Below are 25,360 nucleotides of genomic sequence, written 5' to 3'. Positions count from 1 at the left end.
GTTAAATTTTTATTCACATGAAAGCCCTGTCTTTACTCATTAAAATGATTGGTGGGACAGGTAGCTGTGTACAGCCAATCAAGTGCAGCGAGTCACCAGGTGTGACCACTCTCAGCTGACACTAGGCCAATACACGACAAGGTGTCAAACTGCGTGTACAGCTCAACTGCAATTTGGACTGCTGGCACAAGACATATGTATGTCTCGAGAGTTTCTAATACATTTACACGCTTGTCATTGCCATTGACATTACACAGTGATGGGGTATATAGGTACATCTTGTGCTCAGAGCACATTAGTTCTGTCCGAGACAATCACGATGAAAGGCGATCGCAAGAGAATCAAGTCACAGTTCAGCAAGGGCCACACTCCCTGGAACAAAGGTCTCACCCTTGAGTCTGAAGAGACAGAAAGTGACTCTACACCCCAGATACCCAGGACTGTCACTAGGATGAGTGCTGAAGACTTCTCACTGGTTACCAAGTCTAGGCTGGATGGCACTGGGCTGTCGACACCTGACTGTGAGGGCATCTCTACCTCTGTGAGGCTGTTGCGGCCTACTGCGGCCAGCATGCAAGACCTGAAACAAGAGTCAAGCAAAGATGACTTGGAGGGTATGCGACTAGTTGACAATGAAAAGGTGGCCGAAGCATGGAACACAGCTCTGCGACTGCATCGTTCGACATCCACTGACTGCGACGACCCTCAGCTGCAGATAGCCAAGGAGAGAAAATGGGGAGCATGCTGGAAAGTGACACTGAAATGTGTTGTATGTGACTTCACAGCACCTGAAATGAAGCTGTATAAAGAAATCAAGACAGGCAAACCTGGACCAAACCCAGCAGCCCCTAACGTAGGACTTGCCTTGGGTCTTCAAGACACCCCTATTGGAAACACAAGAGCCAGGTTACTGATGGCGAACATGGACATTCCGCCCCCATGCAGGAGCAGTATGCAGAGGACCTCTAACAAGGTGGCTATTGCTGTTACTGAACTGAATACACAGGATATGGCTGAAAAAGTTGAATTGGTAAAGGAAGTTAATCGGAAGAGGGGTACTGAGCCATGCGAGATGAATATTGCCATGGATGGCCGATACAACTCAACGACAATAGCAAGCAGGAAGAAGCCAGGGCAGAATGCATCACAAGCAATCGGCATAGCCTGCGAAACTGTTACCGATAAGAAGTTCATCATCGGCGCGTCATTCCAGAATAAGCTGTGCTGGACTGGTTCTTGGCTGAAAGGAAAAGGAATGGATGTGAAGTGTCCAGGGGGGCACCCAGACTGTACAGCAAACATGTCGGCCTTCGCTCCGTTCTCCGAGTTCAATATGGGAGAGGACATTGGAAATCAGCTTGCGCTACAGGGTGTGCTCATTAAGTATGCTACTACCGATGGGGATTCTAAGTCTGCAGAAGGAATAGACCAAGCTCTGAAAGTGTTAGACCCTATGTGGAAGGTGCAGAGGCTAGCTGATCCCACCCACTTGGCTCAAGGACAGTTTCGGCAATGCTACAGAGCTGATTTCAACCCAGATATGTTCCCCGGCACTACTCGAACACAGAAATTGGAGGCTAAGAAGGTGCTAAGTCAGGATGTAAAGGCACGGTGCAGCCTGATACTGAAAGAACTCATGAAGGATCATGCAGGCGACATGAAAGCACTTCGTAGTATCTTACCTAGAGTGCTCGAAGCAACCCTTAAGTGCTACAGCGGCGACTGCTCCAGGTGTGCCCGGTACTCTGTTGTGTGTCGAGGCGGTGTAACAAACAGCTGGTGGCAGCGGTCCATGTTCCTCGGCTGCAACAAAATCACTCATTTCAATATGGATGACAATGATAAACACTTGCTGAATGAAATTCTCAAGATGAAGCTGAGTGTTGAGGTTGTCGAACAAATGAAACTGTACACAGACACACAGAAATGTGAAGCCGTGAACCGATCAATGAGTATTTCTTTGCCAAAGAACGTGAACTTTTCAAGAAATATGATCCGGAGGGCTTCATCGACTATTCATAGGCTCAACAATGGCCCCGGGACATCAGCAATCGACAAGTGCCAAAACTCTGGTGTTGAACTATCAAGTCGAGCAGTGCGGTCACTTGAACAAGTGGACAAGGAAGCTGCCTATCACAAGGAATACCAGAAAAGCCCCAGTGTTGTGAAAAGAAAGCTTGTACAGCATGGGAGCAAAATTAGTGAACATTTAAAGTCAAAACTGAGTGACAAACAGAGGGGGGACTACAAAAAGGGTCAACTTGACCCTGTACCATGTTTTAGCAAACAAGCTGACCATTCATATTCAAAGAAATGAACATGTGCAGTAATACTGTAGCTAATGACTAGCTTATGACTGACTTTGTGTAAAAAATTGAGTTGAAATAGGTAACAGTTGCTGTACAGCTATGTTTTTTGTATATGCAATGCTACAATCAGCTGTCACTGTGATGAACATCAGTTAATGAATAAAATCTTAATCATTTACTTTGCTTGTTGTTGTCTCTTTTCACAGCTTCAAAGCCAAAAGGCAATCTGCATATGGCGCATGGCCTTTGCATGCACCCCTGTTGACACAGGCTACTCTGTCTGCATTAATGCTATGAGGCTCAGCAGAAAGATGTTCGACATAGGTGCATTTGGAATTATGGCACAAATGGCTGATGTCCAAATCACCTATGTCGAAATCTTCCCTATGCACGATGTAGCTGAGTCTATGTGCATTTATGGTGCGCCACTTGTTGGATATGGGGCAATAGTATCTCAAAACCCCATATCCACTGGGCTTACATGCCCTTGACCAGATGTGACATGGGCCGTTTTGACACATGCCATGTTGGTCACTTTTGGCTGAATGCCGAGCAAATATTTCTCTGTATTTCTTAAAAAAGGCTTCGATGTTGGCCATATTAATATTGTCCAAGTGCAAACGAGGCACGACAGGTGTAGTGATACATAATTCTACCATATTGGAACTCATGTGACTTATTATGATGCTAGCATTCACTCATTTCAACAACATGCATAAAATCGCACGTTCGAAAAAGTACACAAAATCGTTAAAAAAAATATAAAAATATTTCAACCTGAAAACACATGTACACAGGTTTCAACACTTACTATGAATATATGTGCCAAGTTTCAAGTCAATTTCTTGCATAATGATAGAGATATAGTGAATCAAACATATGCACTAGCCTCACCATATCAGGCCTCAGACCACAATTAATTTCCTTCTTTGCTATCTACAGTGACATGACAGCCCACCATAATTATTATCAGTCGTAGGCTGTTCTCCTGTTGCATGCTGACCAACCTGCCACTTGTCACTTAACATGCAAAGTTTCGGCCAGCATTCACCATCTCGCTTTCGCAGTAACCACTGTCAACAATGCTCACCGGAAGTTTCGAGCCGAAACACACACAACGGCCTTCAACTTGGGGTCAAATCATGGGAAGCTGGAATCAACACCTTCACAGATTGGGGCTAACAAAAAATTGACAGCAAACTACAATGTCTTATCTTTCATTTAAGCTATCACAAGTCACTCCAAAAAAATTGCCTCAGGCTGAACAGCCCATTTAAACAGGGTACTATATTCTCCTATTTTCCTTCCGGTTCATGGTAAAACTTAGGGGGGATAACTGTGGTCTGAGGCCTATCAGGACAGGAAAAAGTATGCAATTCAAATAAAACTTCATCAATACTAAGCCCATACACTGTTGAAGGCTCACAGAAAATTTGGAATCCCTAACTCATACACAGCTTGACTTATAGTCATTTGAAATCATGCTGCATCCATAGCACTTGAGAGTACATTTTTGGCATGAATTCATTTCAAATGCAATTCTAATTTGTCCATAACTCCATAACCAAAAGGAAATGGACAAAACAAGCAAGTGTTCCTGTCTCGTCATTACATATACTATCAACAGACATCAATTTCAGTCCGGTATATCAATTCCTTTTTTTTTGGCCTATTTTTAGGTACATGCATGCATTTTTTAACAAAAAAATTGAATTAAAGTTCATATTTTTCAAGAAAAATGAAAATTGAAACTGTTAAATTTTTATTCACATGAAAGCCCTGTCTTTACTCATTAAAATGATTGGTGGGACAGGTAGCTGTGTACAGCCAATCAAGTGCAGCGAGTCACCAGGTGTGACCACTCTCAGCTGACACTAGGCCAATACACGACAAGGTGTCAAACTGCGTGTACAGCTCAACTGCAATTTGGACTGCTGGCACAAGACATATGTATGTCTCGAGAGTTTCTAATACATTTACACGCTTGTCATTGCCATTGACATTACACAGTGATGGGGTATATAGGTACATCTTGTGCTCAGAGCACATTAGTTCTGTCCGAGACAATCACGATGAAAGGCGATCGCAAGAGAATCAAGTCACAGTTCAGCAAGGGCCACACTCCCTGGAACAAAGGTCTCACCCTTGAGTCTGAAGAGACAGAAAGTGACTCTACACCCCAGATACCCAGGACTGTCACTAGGATGAGTGCTGAAGACTTCTCACTGGTTACCAAGTCTAGGCTGGATGGCACTGGGCTGTCGACACCTGACTGTGAGGGCATCTCTACCTCTGTGAGGCTGTTGCGGCCTACTGCGGCCAGCATGCAAGACCTGAAACAAGAGTCAAGCAAAGATGACTTGGAGGGTATGCGACTAGTTGACAATGAAAAGGTGGCCGAAGCATGGAACACAGCTCTGCGACTGCATCGTTCGACATCCACTGACTGCGACGACCCTCAGCTGCAGATAGCCAAGGAGAGAAAATGGGGAGCATGCTGGAAAGTGACACTGAAATGTGTTGTATGTGACTTCACAGCACCTGAAATGAAGCTGTATAAAGAAATCAAGACAGGCAAACCTGGACCAAACCCAGCAGCCCCTAACGTAGGACTTGCCTTGGGTCTTCAAGACACCCCTATTGGAAACACAAGAGCCAGGTTACTGATGGCGAACATGGACATTCCGCCCCCATGCAGGAGCAGTATGCAGAGGACCTCTAACAAGGTGGCTATTGCTGTTACTGAACTGAATACACAGGATATGGCTGAAAAAGTTGAATTGGTAAAGGAAGTTAATCGGAAGAGGGGTACTGAGCCATGCGAGATGAATATTGCCATGGATGGCCGATACAACTCAACGACAATAGCAAGCAGGAAGAAGCCAGGGCAGAATGCATCACAAGCAATCGGCATAGCCTGCGAAACTGTTACCGATAAGAAGTTCATCATCGGCGCGTCATTCCAGAATAAGCTGTGCTGGACTGGTTCTTGGCTGAAAGGAAAAGGAATGGATGTGAAGTGTCCAGGGGGGCACCCAGACTGTACAGCAAACATGTCGGCCTTCGCTCCGTTCTCCGAGTTCAATATGGGAGAGGACATTGGAAATCAGCTTGCGCTACAGGGTGTGCTCATTAAGTATGCTACTACCGATGGGGATTCTAAGTCTGCAGAAGGAATAGACCAAGCTCTGAAAGTGTTAGACCCTATGTGGAAGGTGCAGAGGCTAGCTGATCCCACCCACTTGGCTCAAGGACAGTTTCGGCAATGCTACAGAGCTGATTTCAACCCAGATATGTTCCCCGGCACTACTCGAACACAGAAATTGGAGGCTAAGAAGGTGCTAAGTCAGGATGTAAAGGCACGGTGCAGCCTGATACTGAAAGAACTCATGAAGGATCATGCAGGCGACATGAAAGCACTTCGTAGTATCTTACCTAGAGTGCTCGAAGCAACCCTTAAGTGCTACAGCGGCGACTGCTCCAGGTGTGCCCGGTACTCTGTTGTGTGTCGAGGCGGTGTAACAAACAGCTGGTGGCAGCGGTCCATGTTCCTCGGCTGCAACAAAATCACTCATTTCAATATGGATGACAATGATAAACACTTGCTGAATGAAATTCTCAAGATGAAGCTGAGTGTTGAGGTTGTCGAACAAATGAAACTGTACACAGACACACAGAAATGTGAAGCCGTGAACCGATCAATGAGTATTTCTTTGCCAAAGAACGTGAACTTTTCAAGAAATATGATCCGGAGGGCTTCATCGACTATTCATAGGCTCAACAATGGCCCCGGGACATCAGCAATCGACAAGTGCCAAAACTCTGGTGTTGAACTATCAAGTCGAGCAGTGCGGTCACTTGAACAAGTGGACAAGGAAGCTGCCTATCACAAGGAATACCAGAAAAGCCCCAGTGTTGTGAAAAGAAAGCTTGTACAGCATGGGAGCAAAATTAGTGAACATTTAAAGTCAAAACTGAGTGACAAACAGAGGGGGGACTACAAAAAGGGTCAACTTGACCCTGTACCATGTTTTAGCAAACAAGCTGACCATTCATATTCAAAGAAATGAACATGTGCAGTAATACTGTAGCTAATGACTAGCTTATGACTGACTTTGTGTAAAAAATTGAGTTGAAATAGGTAACAGTTGCTGTACAGCTATGTTTTTTGTATATGCAATGCTACAATCAGCTGTCACTGTGATGAACATCAGTTAATGAATAAAATCTTAATCATTTACTTTGCTTGTTGTTGTCTCTTTTCACAGCTTCAAAGCCAAAAGGCAATCTGCATATGGCGCATGGCCTTTGCATGCACCCCTGTTGACACAGGCTACTCTGTCTGCATTAATGCTATGAGGCTCAGCAGAAAGATGTTCGACATAGGTGCATTTGGAATTATGGCACAAATGGCTGATGTCCAAATCACCTATGTCGAAATCTTCCCTATGCACGATGTAGCTGAGTCTATGTGCATTTATGGTGCGCCACTTGTTGGATATGGGGCAATAGTATCTCAAAACCCCATATCCACTGGGCTTACATGCCCTTGACCAGATGTGACATGGGCCGTTTTGACACATGCCATGTTGGTCACTTTTGGCTGAATGCCGAGCAAATATTTCTCTGTATTTCTTAAAAAAGGCTTCGATGTTGGCCATATTAATATTGTCCAAGTGCAAACGAGGCACGACAGGTGTAGTGATACATAATTCTACCATATTGGAACTCATGTGACTTATTATGATGCTAGCATTCACTCATTTCAACAACATGCATAAAATCGCACGTTCGAAAAAGTACACAAAATCGTTAAAAAAAATATAAAAATATTTCAACCTGAAAACACATGTACACAGGTTTCAACACTTACTATGAATATATGTGCCAAGTTTCAAGTCAATTTCTTGCATAATGATAGAGATATAGTGAATCAAACATATGCACTAGCCTCACCATATCAGGCCTCAGACCACAATTAATTTCCTTCTTTGCTATCTACAGTGACATGACAGCCCACCATAATTATTATCAGTCGTAGGCTGTTCTCCTGTTGCATGCTGACCAACCTGCCACTTGTCACTTAACATGCAAAGTTTCGGCCAGCATTCACCATCTCGCTTTCGCAGTAACCACTGTCAACAATGCTCACCGGAAGTTTCGAGCCGAAACACACACAACGGCCTTCAACTTGGGGTCAAATCATGGGAAGCTGGAATCAACACCTTCACAGATTGGGGCTAACAAAAAATTGACAGCAAACTACAATGTCTTATCTTTCATTTAAGCTATCACAAGTCACTCCAAAAAAATTGCCTCAGGCTGAACAGCCCATTTAAACAGGGTACTATATTCTCCTATTTTCCTTCCGGTTCATGGTAAAACTTAGGGGGGATAACTGTGGTCTGAGGCCAATTCAGTAGACAATGAATTGCGCATGCGTGTGACGTCACGGCCCGCTCTCCCATTCATCTTTTTTTGAAACCACACCCGCAATTGTTTATGTCAACATGACCGACCAATGGGATTAACTTGATTAACGTTTGAAAAGGTAAGAATATATGGCTAACCCTTGTCCAAAGCCAGCTAACCCTAATGACCGAAAAAGGGTTTTGGATCGTAAAGACGTGTAAGTTTCCCTAAGACCGAAAACGGGTGTTGGATCGTAAAGACGTGTAAGTTTCCCTAAGACCGAGAACGGGTGTTAGATTGTAAAGATGTGTAGCTCTACCATCCGCTCAATTACCGCGCTATAGTGCCAACGCTGTCTCGTTATACCGTTACCGTGCCTCACGCTCTGGTGACTCTCGCTTCACGACCCAACACCCGTTCTCGGTCTTAGGGAAACTTACACGTTTTTACAATCAAACACCCATTCTAGGTCTTAGGGAAACTTACACATCTTTACAATCAAACACCCGTTCTAGGTCTTAGGGAAACTTACACATCTTTACGATCCAACACCCGTTTTTCGGTCTAAGGGAAACTTACACATCTTTACGATCCAACACCCGTTTTTCGGTCTAAGGGAAACTTACACATCTTTACAATCAAACACCCGTTCTAGGTCTTAGGGAAACTTACACATCTTTACAATCAAACACCCGTTTTGCGGTCTTAGGGAAACTTACACATCTTTACGATCAAACACCCGTTCTCGGTCTTAGGGAAACTTACACATCTTTACAATCAAACACCCGTTTTCGGTCTTAGGGAAACTTACACATCTTTACAATCAAACACACGTTCTCGGTCTTAGGGAAACTTACACATCTTTACAATCAAACACACGTTCTCGGTCTTAGGGAAACTTACACATCTTTACAATCAAACACCCGTTCTTGGTCTTAGGGAAACTTACACATCTTTATAATCAAACACCCGTTTTTCGGTCTTAGGGAAACTTACACATCTTTACGATCAAACACCCGTTCTAGGTCTTAGGGAAACTTACACATCTTTACAATCAAACACCCGTTCTCGGTCTTAGGGAAACTTACACATCTTTACAATCAAACACCCGTTCTAGGTCTTAGGGAAACTTACACATCTTTACAATCAAACACCCGTTCTAGGTCTTAGGGAAACTTACACATCTTTACAATCAAACACCCGTTTTTCGGTCTTAGGGAAACTTACACATCTTTACGATCCAACACCCGTTCTAGGTCTTAGGGAAACTTACACATCTTTACAATCAAACACCCGTTCTCGGTCTTAGGGAAACGTACACATCTTTACGATCCAACACCCGTTTTTCGGTCTTAGGGAAACTTACACGTATTTACGATCCAAAACCCCTTTTCGGTCATTAGGGTTAGCTTGCTTTTGGGCAGAGGTTAGCCATAAATTCTTACCTTTTCAAGCGTTAATCCGGTTAATCCCATTGATCAGTCATGTTGACATAAACAATTGCGGGTGTGGTTTCAAGAAAAGATGAATGGGAGAGCGGACCGTGACGTCACACGCACGCGCAATTCATTGTTTACTGAATTACGCATGCATGTCAATGGGGACTCTAATGACGAGCACTGATTACATGTGATAGCGACTGTTGTCCAGTGGTAGAGCGTCGGCTAATGAGCCGGAGAAGCGCGTTTGAGCCCCCACAGCGCTAATTGTGTCTGAAAAAGTGCGCCCGGTAAAGTGCACTACTCCCTAATTAAAATTCGGCATTAAGACTATTTGGTAGTTTTAAATGACTGACATTTGATACAAAATAAGTCTGGCGTGGAGAAGGAATACACGATAGTGGATTAAGGGGTATTTCACATAATGTGGTTTCACTATTGAGATAAGACAAGATAAAGAATAGTATCCAACAAAACCATTGATAACACGTCATAACAGTCCAAAGGAATATAAGGCACCGACCATTTGATATTCTTTTTTTTATCCATATAAATATAAATAGTCTTCACTTTGTAAATACTGTGAAAGAAATATACTCATAAAAAAACAACCGCAATACGGATATTTTTGACAATAAAAGCATCCAGTGCATTTACAAAAGGGTCGGTATTAATATGCAGGGTTTTTGATTGCCTGGCATCTGCGTCAATCGATCAGAGACAGTTCAACAACATGCCAAGATTAACAGAAGTGCAAAGAAACAACGTCATAGGCCGCTTGCAGGCAGGGGAATCCCGATCAGCTGTAGCCAGGGTTTTCAATGTAGCAATGTGATCGACCAAGGTCGGGACGACCAAGAGTAACCACCTCCGCCCAAGATCACTACATCCGACTGCGCCACCTACGTGAAAGGACGATCACAGCCACCTCAACCGCATCCCAAATACCAGGACTGCGCAGAATCTCCGACCAGACCATGCGAAACCGTTTAAGAGCAGCAGGTCTACGAGCAGGACGTCCTGTTCGACGCGTCATATTGAGTCGACAGCATCGTCAACAAAGACTACATTGGTGTCGTCAACACAGGGTATGGCCTCAACTGCGATGGAGAGATGTCTGGTTCAGCGACGAATCAACATTTCTTCTCCGTCGAGGGGATGGAAGAGCACGGGTCTACATGCGTCAGGGCGAACGTTACGCCGGAAAATGCATACAGAAACTTGACAGGTTTGGTGGGGGTATCATTATGATGTGGGCGGATATCTATCATCATGGCAGGACAGGTTTGGTCCATATCCAGGGCAATCTTACGGCTCAACGCTACATCAACGAAATTCTCCTACCACACGTCCTTCCAATTGCAGCCAACGGCAACAGTGTATTCCACTACCCCAGACGTTGCAGCAGTTGGCGTTTGCGTTACAGGCCTAGTGGGCTACCATTCCCCAGGATATGTTTCGCATACTCGTCTCTTCCATGGGCAAGAGATATCAGGCCGCTATGTATTCCAACGGGGGACATACGCGTTATTGATGGCAGCTGACCTTCACCTTGAACTTGTCCTATGTACCGATAACTGAGATGACTACAATCACCAAGTGTTCTCTCCACAACATTCTGACTCAATACCCTGTACGGTTCCTCGAATAAATGCAGTTTCCTACCTCACACAAATCTGGCATTTCTTTTTTGGAAGAGTATAGTTGTCTTGTCTTTATCAAATATGATCGATTTTGTCTCTTTAATCATTACTTAGAAAGGCTGCATGTTCTTGAATTTGAAATTTGTCAATTCCCTTGGCAAACAAGGGGACATATTCTTTTGCAAACGGATGGACCATAGATATAGATACATATCTATCTTCAGAGGTTCAGGACAATTTTTCAAACATGAAAGCAAATGTCATTGGAAGTTTACCGAGAAAGCAAAATGTAAAATGTTGGACTTCTTCATTGATAACATATATGTAAAACTTGGGATAAACACATGTAGGCAAGAAGTAAACATCCCAATGGGCACCAAATGTGCCTTTGTGGATCTCTTTCTTTATGCATATGAAACGGAATTTCTACTCGGATTGGCAAAATCAAACAAGGTAATTTAGCCAAGAAGATTAACTTAAGGTTGATATATATTGATCTGATATCGTTCAGTAACCATCAAATAGCCAACTTCCTTCCATTGATTTACCAACGTCAACTAGAAATAAAGGAGACCAGTGAGACCGCCTCAACACTTTCTTTATCACTCGTGATTACTGTTACCAGGTCATTAATCTACCCGGTCATTAATTGTCACCGTTTAGTGACGGCTCCGCCCACTCGCTCTTTTACCGACACCGCTCGTCGTACGTCGTCGTGCAGTGTCATTACATTCTGTGTTAGAGAATTAGTGACCCTCATATTTTGCTCTCTTGTGATTAGATGACGCACTCTTTCCGTGTATTGACTCTCCTACATGTTAGCAACCTTATTCATGTGTTGAAACTGTTTCTGTAACTATGATTTTCAAACATTAGGGGAATTTATCCTACAATCAGATATGTCTCATGTATTTATGGTGATTTTTGCTTCTTCAATAATTGTACATAGTTTGTTGTAAATCATCAATGACGCCATTAGAAAGCGTATGTTCAACACTTCATTTTGATACTAATATATTCCGTATGGATACAGTAGTTAGTTCGCTATCAGTGTTTTCCCCAGGTCTAGAAACATACATTGGTTAACCAAATACAGTTTCTTAGCTGAGCCGCTTGTGTTTTTGCGCTGATTTAATTAATCGGTGGTCTTCGTCAGTGCAGATTGGGTTTATTTGGTCCTTTTTCTTCATCTATTGGAACGATGAGTAGTTAATAATAAAGCTGTTCTGTAAAGCCTCATTTCATTTTTCTGATTTTTTTTAGCTTCTCATTCTCTGTAATGTAAACAACAAGGATTCCCCATGAGATGTCACTATGTGGTTACTGTGGTGAAGATCTCCCACCAGGGACTAAAAGTGTAGCGGGAGAAGAGACGTATCATGAGGAATGTATCAAGTAAGTACAACTGCCTGTTCTATCCTACTTCTGCGTAGGCTTTCTATTCAGTTGTGCGTCTGTGTGACGTTCAATATTGAACCCTATTTTTTTAAATGCTTTCATGTATGAATCTTGCTAGAACGAATCTTGGAAAATAACTTAAATTTTGAACATACGAGAATAACAACTGTTAATCTGAAAATACAGGACGGGTGGTTATTGATATTCTTAAAACACAGTGAAACAACCGCCCAGGCACTGTAGCTCACCTGAATCGATTTTTTAACTATAGTTGTATCCAATATTTTCACCAAAAGTAGCTTCTGATGTCTTACAGCAAGGTAACCCGACATGATAACCAACATCTACATCGAGTATCTGAATATTTAAGTCTGCTGTAGCTGATTTAAAAAAAACGAAATGAGAAAAGTGTTGGCATAATATGCTAATAATAGCGACAATATATTTTTCATAATCATAAGACATTGTGGGGATCTGGGGTAGAATGGGTTCCCAACATCCCATTGCTGGTCGTAAGAGGCGACCGAAAAGGGGAACCGATGAAAATCCATGTCAGAATTGATCTTCATCAACCAATGCTTGTCGTAAGAAGGGACGGGATCGGGTTGTCAGCCACGGTGACGTCGTTTATGCATGTCATCGTATCCCTATGATGTCTGGCCCAGAATCGATGATTTACAGACCGCCGACATAAAGCTGAAATATCGCAGAGTGCGACGTTAAACAACAAACAAATATAAGAAATACCTGTACATTGTACAATTCCGACGTTATCATAGGCATGTGTGTATAAAGAATATGTAATGGACACGGGAGGACAATTGTCAATTAAAGTTCTAAGATATGATATGTATGTGATGGAGAAGGTTTTCAAATGAAAATTCAAACATTAACTGTATATCAGTCTGTTGGACCCATTTAAGAGAAAACACGTTGCATTTGCCATAGTCCATTTGTACTGAATGCATTACCCATTTAACGACTGCAGTGTCCTAATCGATACAGGGATCAGTCATAATGAAATGAGAGGGACAAAAACCCTTTTCAAAATCAAATCTTCTGAAACCAGAATCCTTTGTTTGACATTAAACATATAATAATTATGATTTTATGAGTCACAATCAAAAAGTGATGATACCAGGCCCCGGGATCATGAAACTAACTTAAGACCATATTTTGTCTTAAATCGAGGATCACGAAGCTCAATCTATGATAATATCTTAAGTCTAAGACAAAATTTGATCTTAAGTTCTGAGACTGACCCTTAGTAGACTATTGGACAAAACGTCTTGCAAGAAAGATGGCGGAGGTTGTTCGCCTCATGCGTCGCCTAGGGGCTAAAAAATACCAATTCCAAGGACATTTCGAGACCTCTTCAACCCTCTTGATATGTACAACGACGAAGAGCTCTATGAAAGACATAGATTTCGTCGTTCTACCATTGTTTTCATCGTTGGTTTAATCAGTGATGAACTGGCACATCCCACTCAGCATTCCCACAGTCTCCCACCTATTATTCAAGTTTTGATATTCTTCAGTTTGTTGTCACTAGGGCTTTTCACCTTTTAGTTGCTTACTCGTTTTGGGTCAGCCAAATTGGCTAGTGTTTACAAAATCGCGTTATACGTAAACCGGTAATGAGACGCCAGTAACATCACGTATATTTCAAAATCAGCTGCGATACCTACATCCTTGAATTCCCCATACATTTTAGAAGCGAATGACAAATTCAGCCATTCAGCTGTTCGTTGAATACATTGGCTCAACATTTTCAGAATATACATGGGAAGAGAATCGCAGGACGAATTAGGGAATTAAAAATAGATACATTGCAATGATTTGATATTTTCAATAGAAATTGTCGAAGTTTCCGTCCTGTGTGACGTGATGACTGACGCAAGATCATGCACAACGACAACTGTATTTATCGGAATTACTGCCTATTTCCGTTGGTTACAATGAAAAATATAACAACAAATAACAGTGCACAGAGTGTCAGAATGTTTCTGATTACTTACATGTCACATTTTTGTATGTACGAACCCTGAATCAACGAAAGTCCCCTCGTAAAATCCCGCGCACTGTTGACAGTCAACACGGCATTTTGTAAAATTGAGGCGAAGGTCCTTGAATGAAAGTACGGACGATCATTGAACCCTGCAATTTACTGTTTCATGATGTAGATCTTGCATATCTTTCGTACATTTTTTCACACATTGCATTTCAGTTTGGATGTTAATCAATGTTCAATATGATATCATACTTAGATATAGGCCACAACAGATATGAACCTTTGATAATTTCCTGTTTGTTTGAACAATGTTCACATATGAAATAATAAGTTTATAGTGTCGTATACGATATTTCTTTCTTTTGGACAAGTGTTACACGATGAAATGTAAATGTAACTGCAACATGTTTGTATTTCTAGGGCATGTAATAGTCAATATTATAAGTTCATATAAACAGTGTCCATGAATAGCTGTTTCATTTTATTTCTTCTAACTTGAACTGAAGATATAACTATAAACTTAAACTTGGTTTTGGAATTATTTTTTTATGCCGTTTGATATACAGAGCAGTGATATCTAAGGTTTCCCTAGTCACAAACGACTTATGAAATATTCCTCTCGTTTTTCATTATATAATCAATGGGCTTATTCTTTTTTAAATATTGTGACCACAGGATATTAAACTGTTGACTTTATTACTCCAAGAATTGAAAAAAGTTTTAAAATATTACCCTTGCCATGTACCCCGTTGCTGGACGATTGTCCTTATACGATTGATAATTCTATACCAATAGAGCTTTCATCGCACCTTTTATTGTATAATTTTGAGACAAGATGATGAGAAACAATTACATAATAATGAACATAAACATGTCCAATATTGAATATAATTTTGTTTGTTTTGAAATATTCTTTTGAGTACTTGATCACCTGAAATTGATGCCAAACAGGTGCGTGTCTTGTCCAATTAGGATACACTGTAAACTATCGAATTGTTTATCTATTCAAGACATTATTTACATGATAAACATGGTAAAATGGTCTTTTAATCTTGTGTCGAAAAAGTTTCAAATTTCGTTTTACACAACAACTTTTTCCATACCATAAACGAAAATTAGGGAAGATATATATTCATCAAAATATCAGTGTCGTCTTTCTCCGACGTTTCAAAGACATAAAAAAACAGCCATGACGTCAAATAGAATGGTGTCATTTTTTAGTAATTCATTACATTTGATGATACGGCTAGTGCTCCATTAATAATCGTGCAACATTAGTCAAAGTACACTTTCACAATCAGGAGAATGTTGGAATCTCAGGGCTAATTTATGGGTTAGATTTGGCCATCCAATTCGCTATTACTTATTTTTTAAGTACAATTTCATTATTTCTTATTGGTTTTTATGCCTAAACGTATACAGTTTCAATATCGATATTTGTGTTGGAATAGTTTTGTTCCTCGTGAACAAAACAACACGAAAATATATTGTCCTCACTCACAGCTAATTCTCACCAAGAGACCTTCGGCACAATAAATTAGAGCTAAGCACAGCGGAGTTATGCCCCCTTAATAAAAATATCGTCGGACAGTATTTTTATCGGTGTACGCTAAAAAGCGGAGAAATTTCTTGTTTTTCAATGCAGTATAAATTCTCGGACAAAACTTAGGAGTGTCTTTTTTTTAAACCTGTTTAATATTTACCGTTATATTTACACCATCTGATAGGAAGTTTAATATTTTACATCTCTGCCTAATTTTATAGCCGGAGGTAGATCCAGTGCCGAGTAAGCGCAATTCTCGCGAAAACCTTCACTTTTCCGATCTTAGGAAAATGTGCGTCAGAAAAAAAACCTCGGCATCCAATGATAACCGTAGTACGGTATAACGTGTGCGTGTCCCTATGACGACGGTCTTAGACTTAGACTTAGCTAATATTTTGCCAAGACCGTTTAAAGATCCAGTCTTAGACCGAATCTTAGCTAAGCAAAATCTTCAAAATTAAATTTAATTTATTAAAATTCGTGCTTAGCAAACTTTGAGCTAAGACCACTTTCATGATACCGGGGCGTCAAATTTGGAAATATCCTCCACACATCTACCATTTTTCAAAGCTTTACTGAGGCCTTGAATGTTGTAACCTTGATCAAACAACTTCTGAGCAAGGGTCGTATGACGCTCTTTGACATTTTGGTAGAAAGAGCATGCGCGATTGTTTGTATCTCAAAAGGCTGGAACTGCTGGAATATTGCTTGACATGAAGGGGAAGTCTTGGCTTGTCATACAGTCTTGTGGAGAGGGTTCTGTCACTCTGAATCTTTATGCATAGATCTTAATATCAATTATCCTGTATTTCTAATTCAAATGGGCAAATGAGTGGAAGGGAATTGGCAATTCGATGGTTAATGAACGATACCAGATCATCGATATAACTGAAGCTTAAGTTAAACTTTTTGGCCAAATTACCTTGTTTTGACGTTGCCAATCTGAACAGAAAGTCTGATTCATATGGATTAAGAAACAGATCCGCAAGAAGGGGAGCACAATCGGTGCCCCTGGGGATGCCTTCTTCTTGCCCAAATGTCTTGGCCCAAACAAATACGTTTTATAGATGTCATGGAGATGCTGAGGAGACCCTTGACAACTTTGATGGAGGTAGTGTTACGTTGTTGTCTGTTCCAGTTTTTCAATGGGTCAGGAGTGGATTTAAACAAGAGACAGCCGCATATGTCAGAACCGTAGGCTGCTATTGGAACCACCAAGGCATGATAGTCGTAGTTAGACCTCCACGGATGAATGGGTGTTTGTTGCCAAGCTGTACATGTGTTGAACCTTGAACCAGACAAGCACTGAATTTTCTTTCAAAATTGAGACTTAACACTTTAAAGAACCAATGTCATGAAATATAATTCCAGGGTAGGCGTAAGATTCATTTCAAGAGAAACTGTCCCAAAAGTAAAATGAAGTTTCTGGTCACTCTTGGAACAGCCAAATACAATAATTTTGTTTTTTATGTGTTTACTTTTAATTTCCAGTCCCTCTGTTAAACTGCATGAGTTATTAATGCTGGTCTGGATAATTTTTGCTGACTTTGACAGCAGTAGCAGGTCATCGGCAAATGGTATGTGTGTGAAACGAACGTTGTCTAACAATGGGCCAGCAGTATCATTAATTGACAGGTAGTCTATTAAGTCGTTGATGTAGATATTGAAGTGGTTCGGGCTACAAACACAGCCTTGCTTGACACCAATATGTTATTTGACAGGACTAGTGTTAACCTCCCGTGTCTTGATAATATATGAGACGTTTGAATACATGCGGTTTAAAACATTCAGAATTTCTTCTAATGTCATATTTTAACAGCTTACATTGAGCCCCTCTCGCCACTTGCCTTGCTGAAATCCACGAAACAACTATATAATTTCTTCTAAGACTGTTTCTTTGACTTCTGTCTGATTGTTCTAAGTAGAAACATATTGTCAGTTTGTTCTGTGATTGCTCCTGAATCCTGCCTGGCTGGTGTCAAAATATGTGTTCGAGTCCATATGCTTGGTAATCCTTCCACTAATTATTGATAGAAACAATTTGCAAGCTTCTAAAATTGGCGATCTTTTTTTCCAAAGGGCAATAACTGAAGTGATATAGGCGACGGTCCAACCTGTCACTTCCGATCTGGTTTTAGGATCATTGCGCGCTGCTACAACTTGTAACATGTAGAGATGGATGAAAGCTAAAGCGTTACCCTGTTGCACCTTCATTTAAAAACGGCCGATTACAACTGAAACTGTTTAACTAGCACACATTTTGTAATGATTATGAGTTTGTATTATCATCTTTTACTAAAAGACGAGTTGCCACGATGGAAGAAAGCTGGAAAACGACGTGAAAAACGGTAAAGTGCAATGGTAATTTCTACTTCAGAAATCACTGATGCATTCTGTCACTCTAGGCTAACATATCGCAGTAACAAAATAATGCAAACTCATTTTATTTATCAGCCTTTGTGTTATTTCCCAGTCATTCAAGCTTTCAAATCTTAATAAATAGTTCTCGTATAACATGGACTTCAACGTAATAAATTTGGAGATACGCCTTCATTTTCAGCACACAGACGTCTTTGACAGGCATTGAAAACGACTGAGCAATAGTTATTAAATATCCGTGCCTTTACAAATAGTTTAAGAAGAAATAACGTTCATAATTAAGCAATTGATTTACATCTCTTTATTACATTTTTATTCTTACATTATTTTTTTAAATATGCCAAATGAAAATGTATTAAGCACTCGGTTAGTCAGTTGCAATATACATACAAGGCATCCTACTTTGAAATAAGAGAATTACCCATATCATTCTGCCCCTTATAAAATGTGTCCCTCCATCACAGGGGATAATTCATTGATCCATCATTTCTAAAAGAATTCTGATACTCATGCTCTTAAAATTGTAGTAATTTACAGATATCCGAACAAACAACAACTCATACTGACTACCCAACAAATTGTGTATGATACATTATATATGTAAATCATTGTTTTACCTTCACATTTTAGTAACATAATATGTATTATTACATGTATGTTGACAAGTTATTTCCCTTACAAAAAAGACACTATCCTGCTGAATGTATGTGTCCCTATTTTCATTCAACAGTTCTTCAAGACACCTGAAGTATCAAGTCTATTTGATATATAGAGAATCTCACCCGAGTGTCTTTTGATATCAAATATATCAACACGAGTTGATAAAAGTGGAAAAATCCGAGGCTTGCCGAGGATTTTTGCCACTTTTATCAACGAGTGTTGATATATTTGATATCAAAAGACACTCGGGTGAGATTTTATTTATCATCCAACATCATTCTTTCAACTTTTTCAATTTGTAGACAGTAATTAGCAGTGTCTTCAGTGTAAAAAGTACTGCAAACAGCTTCAGTAGCAGAGCCATTAGTGATGTCATTTGATTGTGACGTCATGGTAACCAGTGATGTCACAATGGTCTGCAAAGCATTGTGATGTAATTTCATTGCAGCGATATCTACAGTGTAGATATTGCTTGATCTCATCCAAGCGATATCTCCTGTGGGAGCCAGTTTTGGATGATAAATATTATTATCATATATAGCAAATATGATTTTAGAAAAATATTCTGATGAAGATATAAATGCAAATTGACCCCCACATTCATTCCATATAAATAACTGCATTTATTTATGTTATTTCATTTTGCATATGACAGATTATACTTACATACGTTACGGTCAGAGTCTATAATCAGGCAATATATATATTGACATAAAATTTCAGTCAGTATGCATATTGTCAATGTATATGTTGACTTCAGTTTTCAGTTTCAGTTTCAGTAACAGTTACAGGTTACATACATATTGCGTGAAAAATGAGACTGAATTTTAGATTGATTGACTCCTTAATTTATTCTCCTCATTTTAATTTGGATCTTGGATTTCGATCTAATAACTTATATAAGTAATTAAAAATGTATCTACAATGAATTGATTGGTTCTTCAAACATGAAAGAGTCCTTTTTTGTTACTTACCTTTATTGACATAGCTTGCAGCCCAGTAACAGATAATGTCTGCTAAAAGTCATGCATGTGTAATCTACTACTAGTACACATGCACAAGTATACCAATATATCAAATAAAATAATAACAGTCATTTTGCAATGTAGATATCTGTTGGTGTGAAGAGAAAAAAGAATAACATTGCTATTTTGTTTATGTGGGATTTTGAGACATCAGTCTAGGCCTCATGAAACTAGAAATGACCTTTATCTGTATTGTAATCATCCGATGATTGTCAAAGGCAACTGGGTGAAGACACTGCAATGTTTATACAATGATCATAATAGAGACTGAAAATTATTATGAAAATGCTGTTTTAAGTTATAAGTTGATTAATTGTAGTTGGTATAAGTACTTTATATATAGGGTCTTCTGTGTCTAAAAACATATAATTTTCTAATTTGTAAAATAAAAGATATACTGTCCATACACTAGCGTGACAGTTGCCGATACAAGTGAATGCTACACTGGTTAACTGTCTATAGGTGTGATAGTAACATGTTCCGCTCGTATCGCGCATACCCAATGCCTCGTCAGTTTAAGGTTGGACCGTCCGGGTCAGCGCACCTAGTGGGTTAGTTATGGGCGATAACTTACAAAAGATCGCCCATTGTTAAAATAATTGAGGTCCCCTTTCTTGTGGACTGGTACAATGTTTGACGATCTCCATTGTGAGGGAAATATGCCAGCATCTAAAAATGGTGATACAATAGTCATCTATAAAATGGATTTTTGTGATCCACCCAGGCAGAATGTTCGGACTGTTTTGGCGTAGTACACCTTCAACATTTTATATGAATGTTCCATCATTCCTGGTTGGTCTATTCATGTCTTATATTCAAAAGCAAATTTTATATACTTCACTGAATCATGTATAGATGTACAAACAATCTGTATCATTTTACTACCATCCCAAGAGAAGATGTATTTTTGCAATCATTTACTTGTGGGCTTGCGTTTTGATCTGTTGTGTTTGTTGTGTGCACGGAAACTAATGTCCAAAAGAAAGGATACCAAGAGTTTGAAAGACTGTGAAAGGAACAACAGCATGTATATAATATATTTCATTAGAGTTGTGTTTTAACACATTCTGTAAAACTGTTCATTTTATCCAAACAAAAACTTAACGACTTTCAGAAACCAAAGACACATGGGGGTTTCACAATATCACGGTCACAACGAAGGTTCAACAGGACTTTAAAATTTCTGAAAGCCCATTCAAAACCAACCTTATACCGATTATGTCTACCTTGTGCATTAATGCACGCCGGTAGGATATGACTTGACCTCAAAGTTGGATGATGTTGATGGTAATCCGCTGCCAGTCCTCAAGGAGACATTATTCCAGTTCTTGACAGTTGACTGGTGCTGCTGGTCGTCTTCGGAACTGTCAGTCAAGGAAATCCTGTTTGTGTTCGATGTGGTTCATATTTGGAGAACATGCTTGGAAGGGTGAAACGTGAATGTTCGGGTTGATTGGAAAGTCCTGTGTGAGCCCTGCCATATACGGTATTGCATGGTCTTGCTGGAAGGCAATGCACGTGGCTCTTACTGAATATGAATGGTTGCACAACGGGTCTCAAAACGTTATGGCAATATCTCTGGACATTCAGGTTCCCAGAAATAATAACGAGTCTCGTATTAACATCACCGCAGATACCTCCCCAGACCATGCATCGCCTGAACATGAGGAACACAATTTGGTGCTAAACGTTCACCTACTCATCTATATACTCGCTGCCTTCTGTACAAGTAATATCTACTCTCATCCAACAACATGACGAATCCCCATTCTTGCACTTGCCAACGCCGAACTCGTCTGGCCCATGTCAATTTGTTAGGGTCGGTAGGGTCGACATGCTCTGATTCTCCTATACTCTGTCTGACGACTGACCTTCAGTCCCGTAGCTGCCGTTGCCTTTGCTGTAATGAAGTGGTTTTGGAGATGAAAGGTCCGGATGAGGGGGTCTTCAAAGGGCATGGTCCCCCATGTGGTCTCCCACTTTTACGCCTGTCTGATGTCTGTCCTGCCTGTTGAAAACGTTTCATCAATCTGGTAAATTGTCACACGGATGCATCCGAATGTTCTTGCAATGGCGGCGTGCGTGGCTCCTTGTTGCGCCATACCAACGGCTCTCTCCCTGTGTATAGCGGTTAAACGTGGCATAATTGCTTGGTCGTTTTGGCAAAATGCACACAAACATTTTCACAAACACTGTCAATTTGTCGCTGCTTTTTGTCACCGTTTACATTTGGTTGTATCCGTGCGACATGTTTAAATCTCAATTTCCATTGAGGTTTTAAGTTATCAAAATAGTGGAAAACATTTTAGTTGGTATACTTTCTTATGGATAGTAGTGTATATAGTGTCTGCTGCATATTCGAAACAGAGTGAGTGAGTTGGTTTGGGCGACATATGTAAATGGTCTCTATTTGAAAAGGCTACAGAGCTCCAGTTTCAAAAAGTGTGTTGTGATTAACGCCGCACACAACTCTTTAGTGACTCGGTATTGTACTCTGGTGTTTGAAGTTTGTAGTATTACATTTGTTGTTCGGTGGTTTCGTTGGCTTCATTTCTTATCAAATATACTTCACATGAATTCGTTTTACAAAGTAGGGTGGATAATTTGAGATCGCGAGAACCACAGTGATTCTATTTCTGTATACATTGTTTCAGGCTGAAGTCACACTTACATTGTGCGTAATTTCGAAAATGCACGAACGCAAAAATGTTCCTTGCACTGCATTCGATTTTTAACAAGAATTTATGCGTACATCTAGAAAATAATCAGATTGATACAGGACTAAACAGAAAACACTAAAATTGGTTTATCTGGTTATATGGTGGTAACACAGAATTGTTGCATACTATTAGTTGTGATATGGTTTGAGTTGACAAGAAAACAGTCTGATTTGCGTTGAGTAGATCTGTCATTATTGCTAATAATTGATTACAAAACTGAATGTACATTTAAAAAACAATCATGTAGTTCACGTTCACTCGACTATGAAACATTCACTAACCCTTGTCAAGTTCTACCACACGTTTCCTATTGCGGCCAGACAATGACAGCCTGATGGATATGAGTTCCACTCTGTAATTATTTATGAAGCACTTCACCACCAAATGTCATTGAATATACCAATGATCGAATATACCCGCACTAAAGAAATATTTAACGTCCAAATCGGAATAATCTGAAAAGCAAATTTGCTTAATAATTATAAAACCAAACTAAACATTAGATAATTAAAAACATTTGTAACTGTTACCTCGACAGTGTATGTATTTATTTTGTCATGTATACTATTGCCAATGTACCACAGTTGGTGGGTTTGTTGTATAAGAAATAAGTGCATCTTGAATCTTGAAACGTGTACTTTGTACCTTGTTAGCAAATAAGTTGGCTCTTAAGAGAACCTGAGCATCTAGAATAATGGCTAGTGGTCCAAACAGACATATACAGGCTTCCAAACATTAACTGAACACATGGCATGTAAATTGTATGAAATCATCTCACATGCATTCATAACATTTGTTAATAAGGTATTATTTGAAAATTCTGTTTTTGAATTTTCACTTCTTGTCATCTGTAATCAGTGCCCATTAAAAGACATGATGTTAAATCACACTGTTACACCTCCTGATTTCACAGCTCTTCATTAGAAGGATCATCATTAATGTGAAGGCGATGTGTTCAAATATATGTTCATGTCCAAACGCTCTGACCCATAAGCTAATAGTTGAAGCAATATGAGCAAATCATGCCTACTTGCATCAATTATTAGGTCTTTGAATGTCATTTAGAGGTGATACACATAAGAGAGAGAGTTTATGGATGCCAACTACTTTTTTATGAGGAACGCGACGTCTCCATACTGGAGACTCCGATAAACTGACTCTGAACTGACCAGTCTTTGTTTGAGCCCCTAATGTTACATCTTTTAACGGTTTTTGCTAGGCTCTCACTCATATTCACAAAGAGTGTACACAGTTCTCAACAATATTATTCCTATCATAGTTAAGGGTATATTTTTCAACGGATGAGGCTTAAATTAAGATGATATTTGCTTTATATCTTTTTATTGTTAGGGTATCCATGGTAAAACTTTATTTATCTTGCAGTGAATATATTCCAAGATGTGAACAAGCAGTTAGTAATACCGGGACGTACATCTTGTATTATCCACGCATCGTGTCATTTGGAATCAATGTGAGCTGTCTATAATGTTTGATTTCACCTTATACCCTATATAAATTTCTTTCTTTTTATCTTTCAGTGAATATATACCAAGACGTGAACAAGCAGTTGCTGAGTTCCTGAAATATGCTTCTTATGATGGCCACGCCCTGTCCATGGGAATTCATGTGAGCTACCTATATGGTTCAAAGCAAGAAACAGACACTAAAAAGAAAAGACAGAAGCGTGAACAAAAAGCTAATGAATTGTTAAATAAAGTTTCAGCTTTGCGCAACTCAAACTCTGGGTCGATATTGATTCATCTCGTTGGTTTAGCAAAAGAAGATCAGTTCACTGGTGCATTTGATGAGTTTGCAGATACCAAACTAAATTCCTTGATTCACGATGGAAAATTCTTCCCTGATGTTTATAGAAAACAAAGATTAAGCGATCTTGAAGAATGTTGTGAATTCCATGATTTTCTAGTACTGTTCGTGTCTGCAGCTTCAACTGTGACAACCTCCGACTTTAAAACCAAGGTCGCTCTTGATGACTGCATCCTAGACCCTACTGCTGAATCAGTCCGAACATTTCTGAAGGAAAGAAAAGTGTACAACAAGACATTCCATGCACTTCCTGGAGTTGCCTCTACTTCTGACTTAGCAAACTTACAAGAAAGTAGATCAGTCCAATTCAAAAGTCACTTCTCACAGAAAGTCAAAGAAGATGAAGTAGTTGATTGCATCTCTTACAAAGTCCGCCTCACGGAGTATGTAAGTGCGTTTTCCAAACTTGAAGGAGGGGGTTCTTTTTTGTATGGCATACATGAGAAGAAGGTGACCCATGGTAATTTCGGTTATGATTCTAAGGAACCGATTCCACAGCCAGTAACCATCACTGATGAAAACAATTTCAAGGATACACTAGCACAAAGGATACAGGAGAATACTCTTGTTTGTGACTATGATGGTGGGGCATCAACTGATGCTGATGTAGCACAGGTACGGTTAATCCCTTCAAGAACGAACGTGGACAAGAAAACTCAGAGACTCAATTGTCAGAGAGGAACTGCAGGTGCAAAAGAAGCGGTTGTTCAGGTATCCGTGAGGCCAGTGCCAGGGATAGTGTTCTATGATAAACAGGGACCATTGGCTTACAGGTATGATGCAAATACCGACGATGTCACGAGAATGAATGTCAAGGAATGGTTCCGTGCATTTACTAGAACTAATGCCTAGGATACATCAACACACACATGCACAGGAAACAACAACGAAGGTTAGTACATGTCTATCAATATCTGTATACCAGAAATAGTCAACTTCCTGATAGCTCTATCCCAGCTACGGTTTTAGTTGAATACCCTTAACAATGTATGGACTT

At 40.0% G+C, this 25,360-nt stretch overlaps 1 protein-coding gene and 1 pseudogene across 1 annotated transcript; one reads left to right on the top strand and one right to left on the bottom strand.

Annotated features, from left to right (window-relative positions):
* The window catches only part of LOC139447272 (uncharacterized), an 89,248-nt pseudogene that overhangs the window by 9,359 nt on the left and 54,529 nt on the right, over positions 1-25,360 (top strand).
* Positions 1,711-5,939, bottom strand: LOC139448669 (uncharacterized). Its single transcript, XM_071230223.1, has 3 exons — positions 5,745-5,939; positions 4,453-4,642; positions 1,711-1,803 (listed from the first exon to the last, which is right to left on the bottom strand). Exons 1-3 carry the CDS (start codon positions 5,882-5,884, stop codon positions 1,711-1,713), a joined length of 423 nt encoding a protein of 140 aa, XP_071086324.1. The 5' UTR covers positions 5,885-5,939.

Source organism: Haliotis cracherodii, unplaced genomic scaffold (genome assembly GCF_022045235.1).
Source record: "Haliotis cracherodii isolate W230 unplaced genomic scaffold, xgHalCrac1.p SCAF_7, whole genome shotgun sequence".
Lineage (NCBI taxonomy): Eukaryota > Metazoa > Mollusca > Gastropoda > Lepetellida > Haliotidae > Haliotis > Haliotis cracherodii.
The sequence above is the reverse complement of the archived record's forward strand: the minus strand, read 5'-3'. Positions and strand labels throughout refer to the sequence as shown.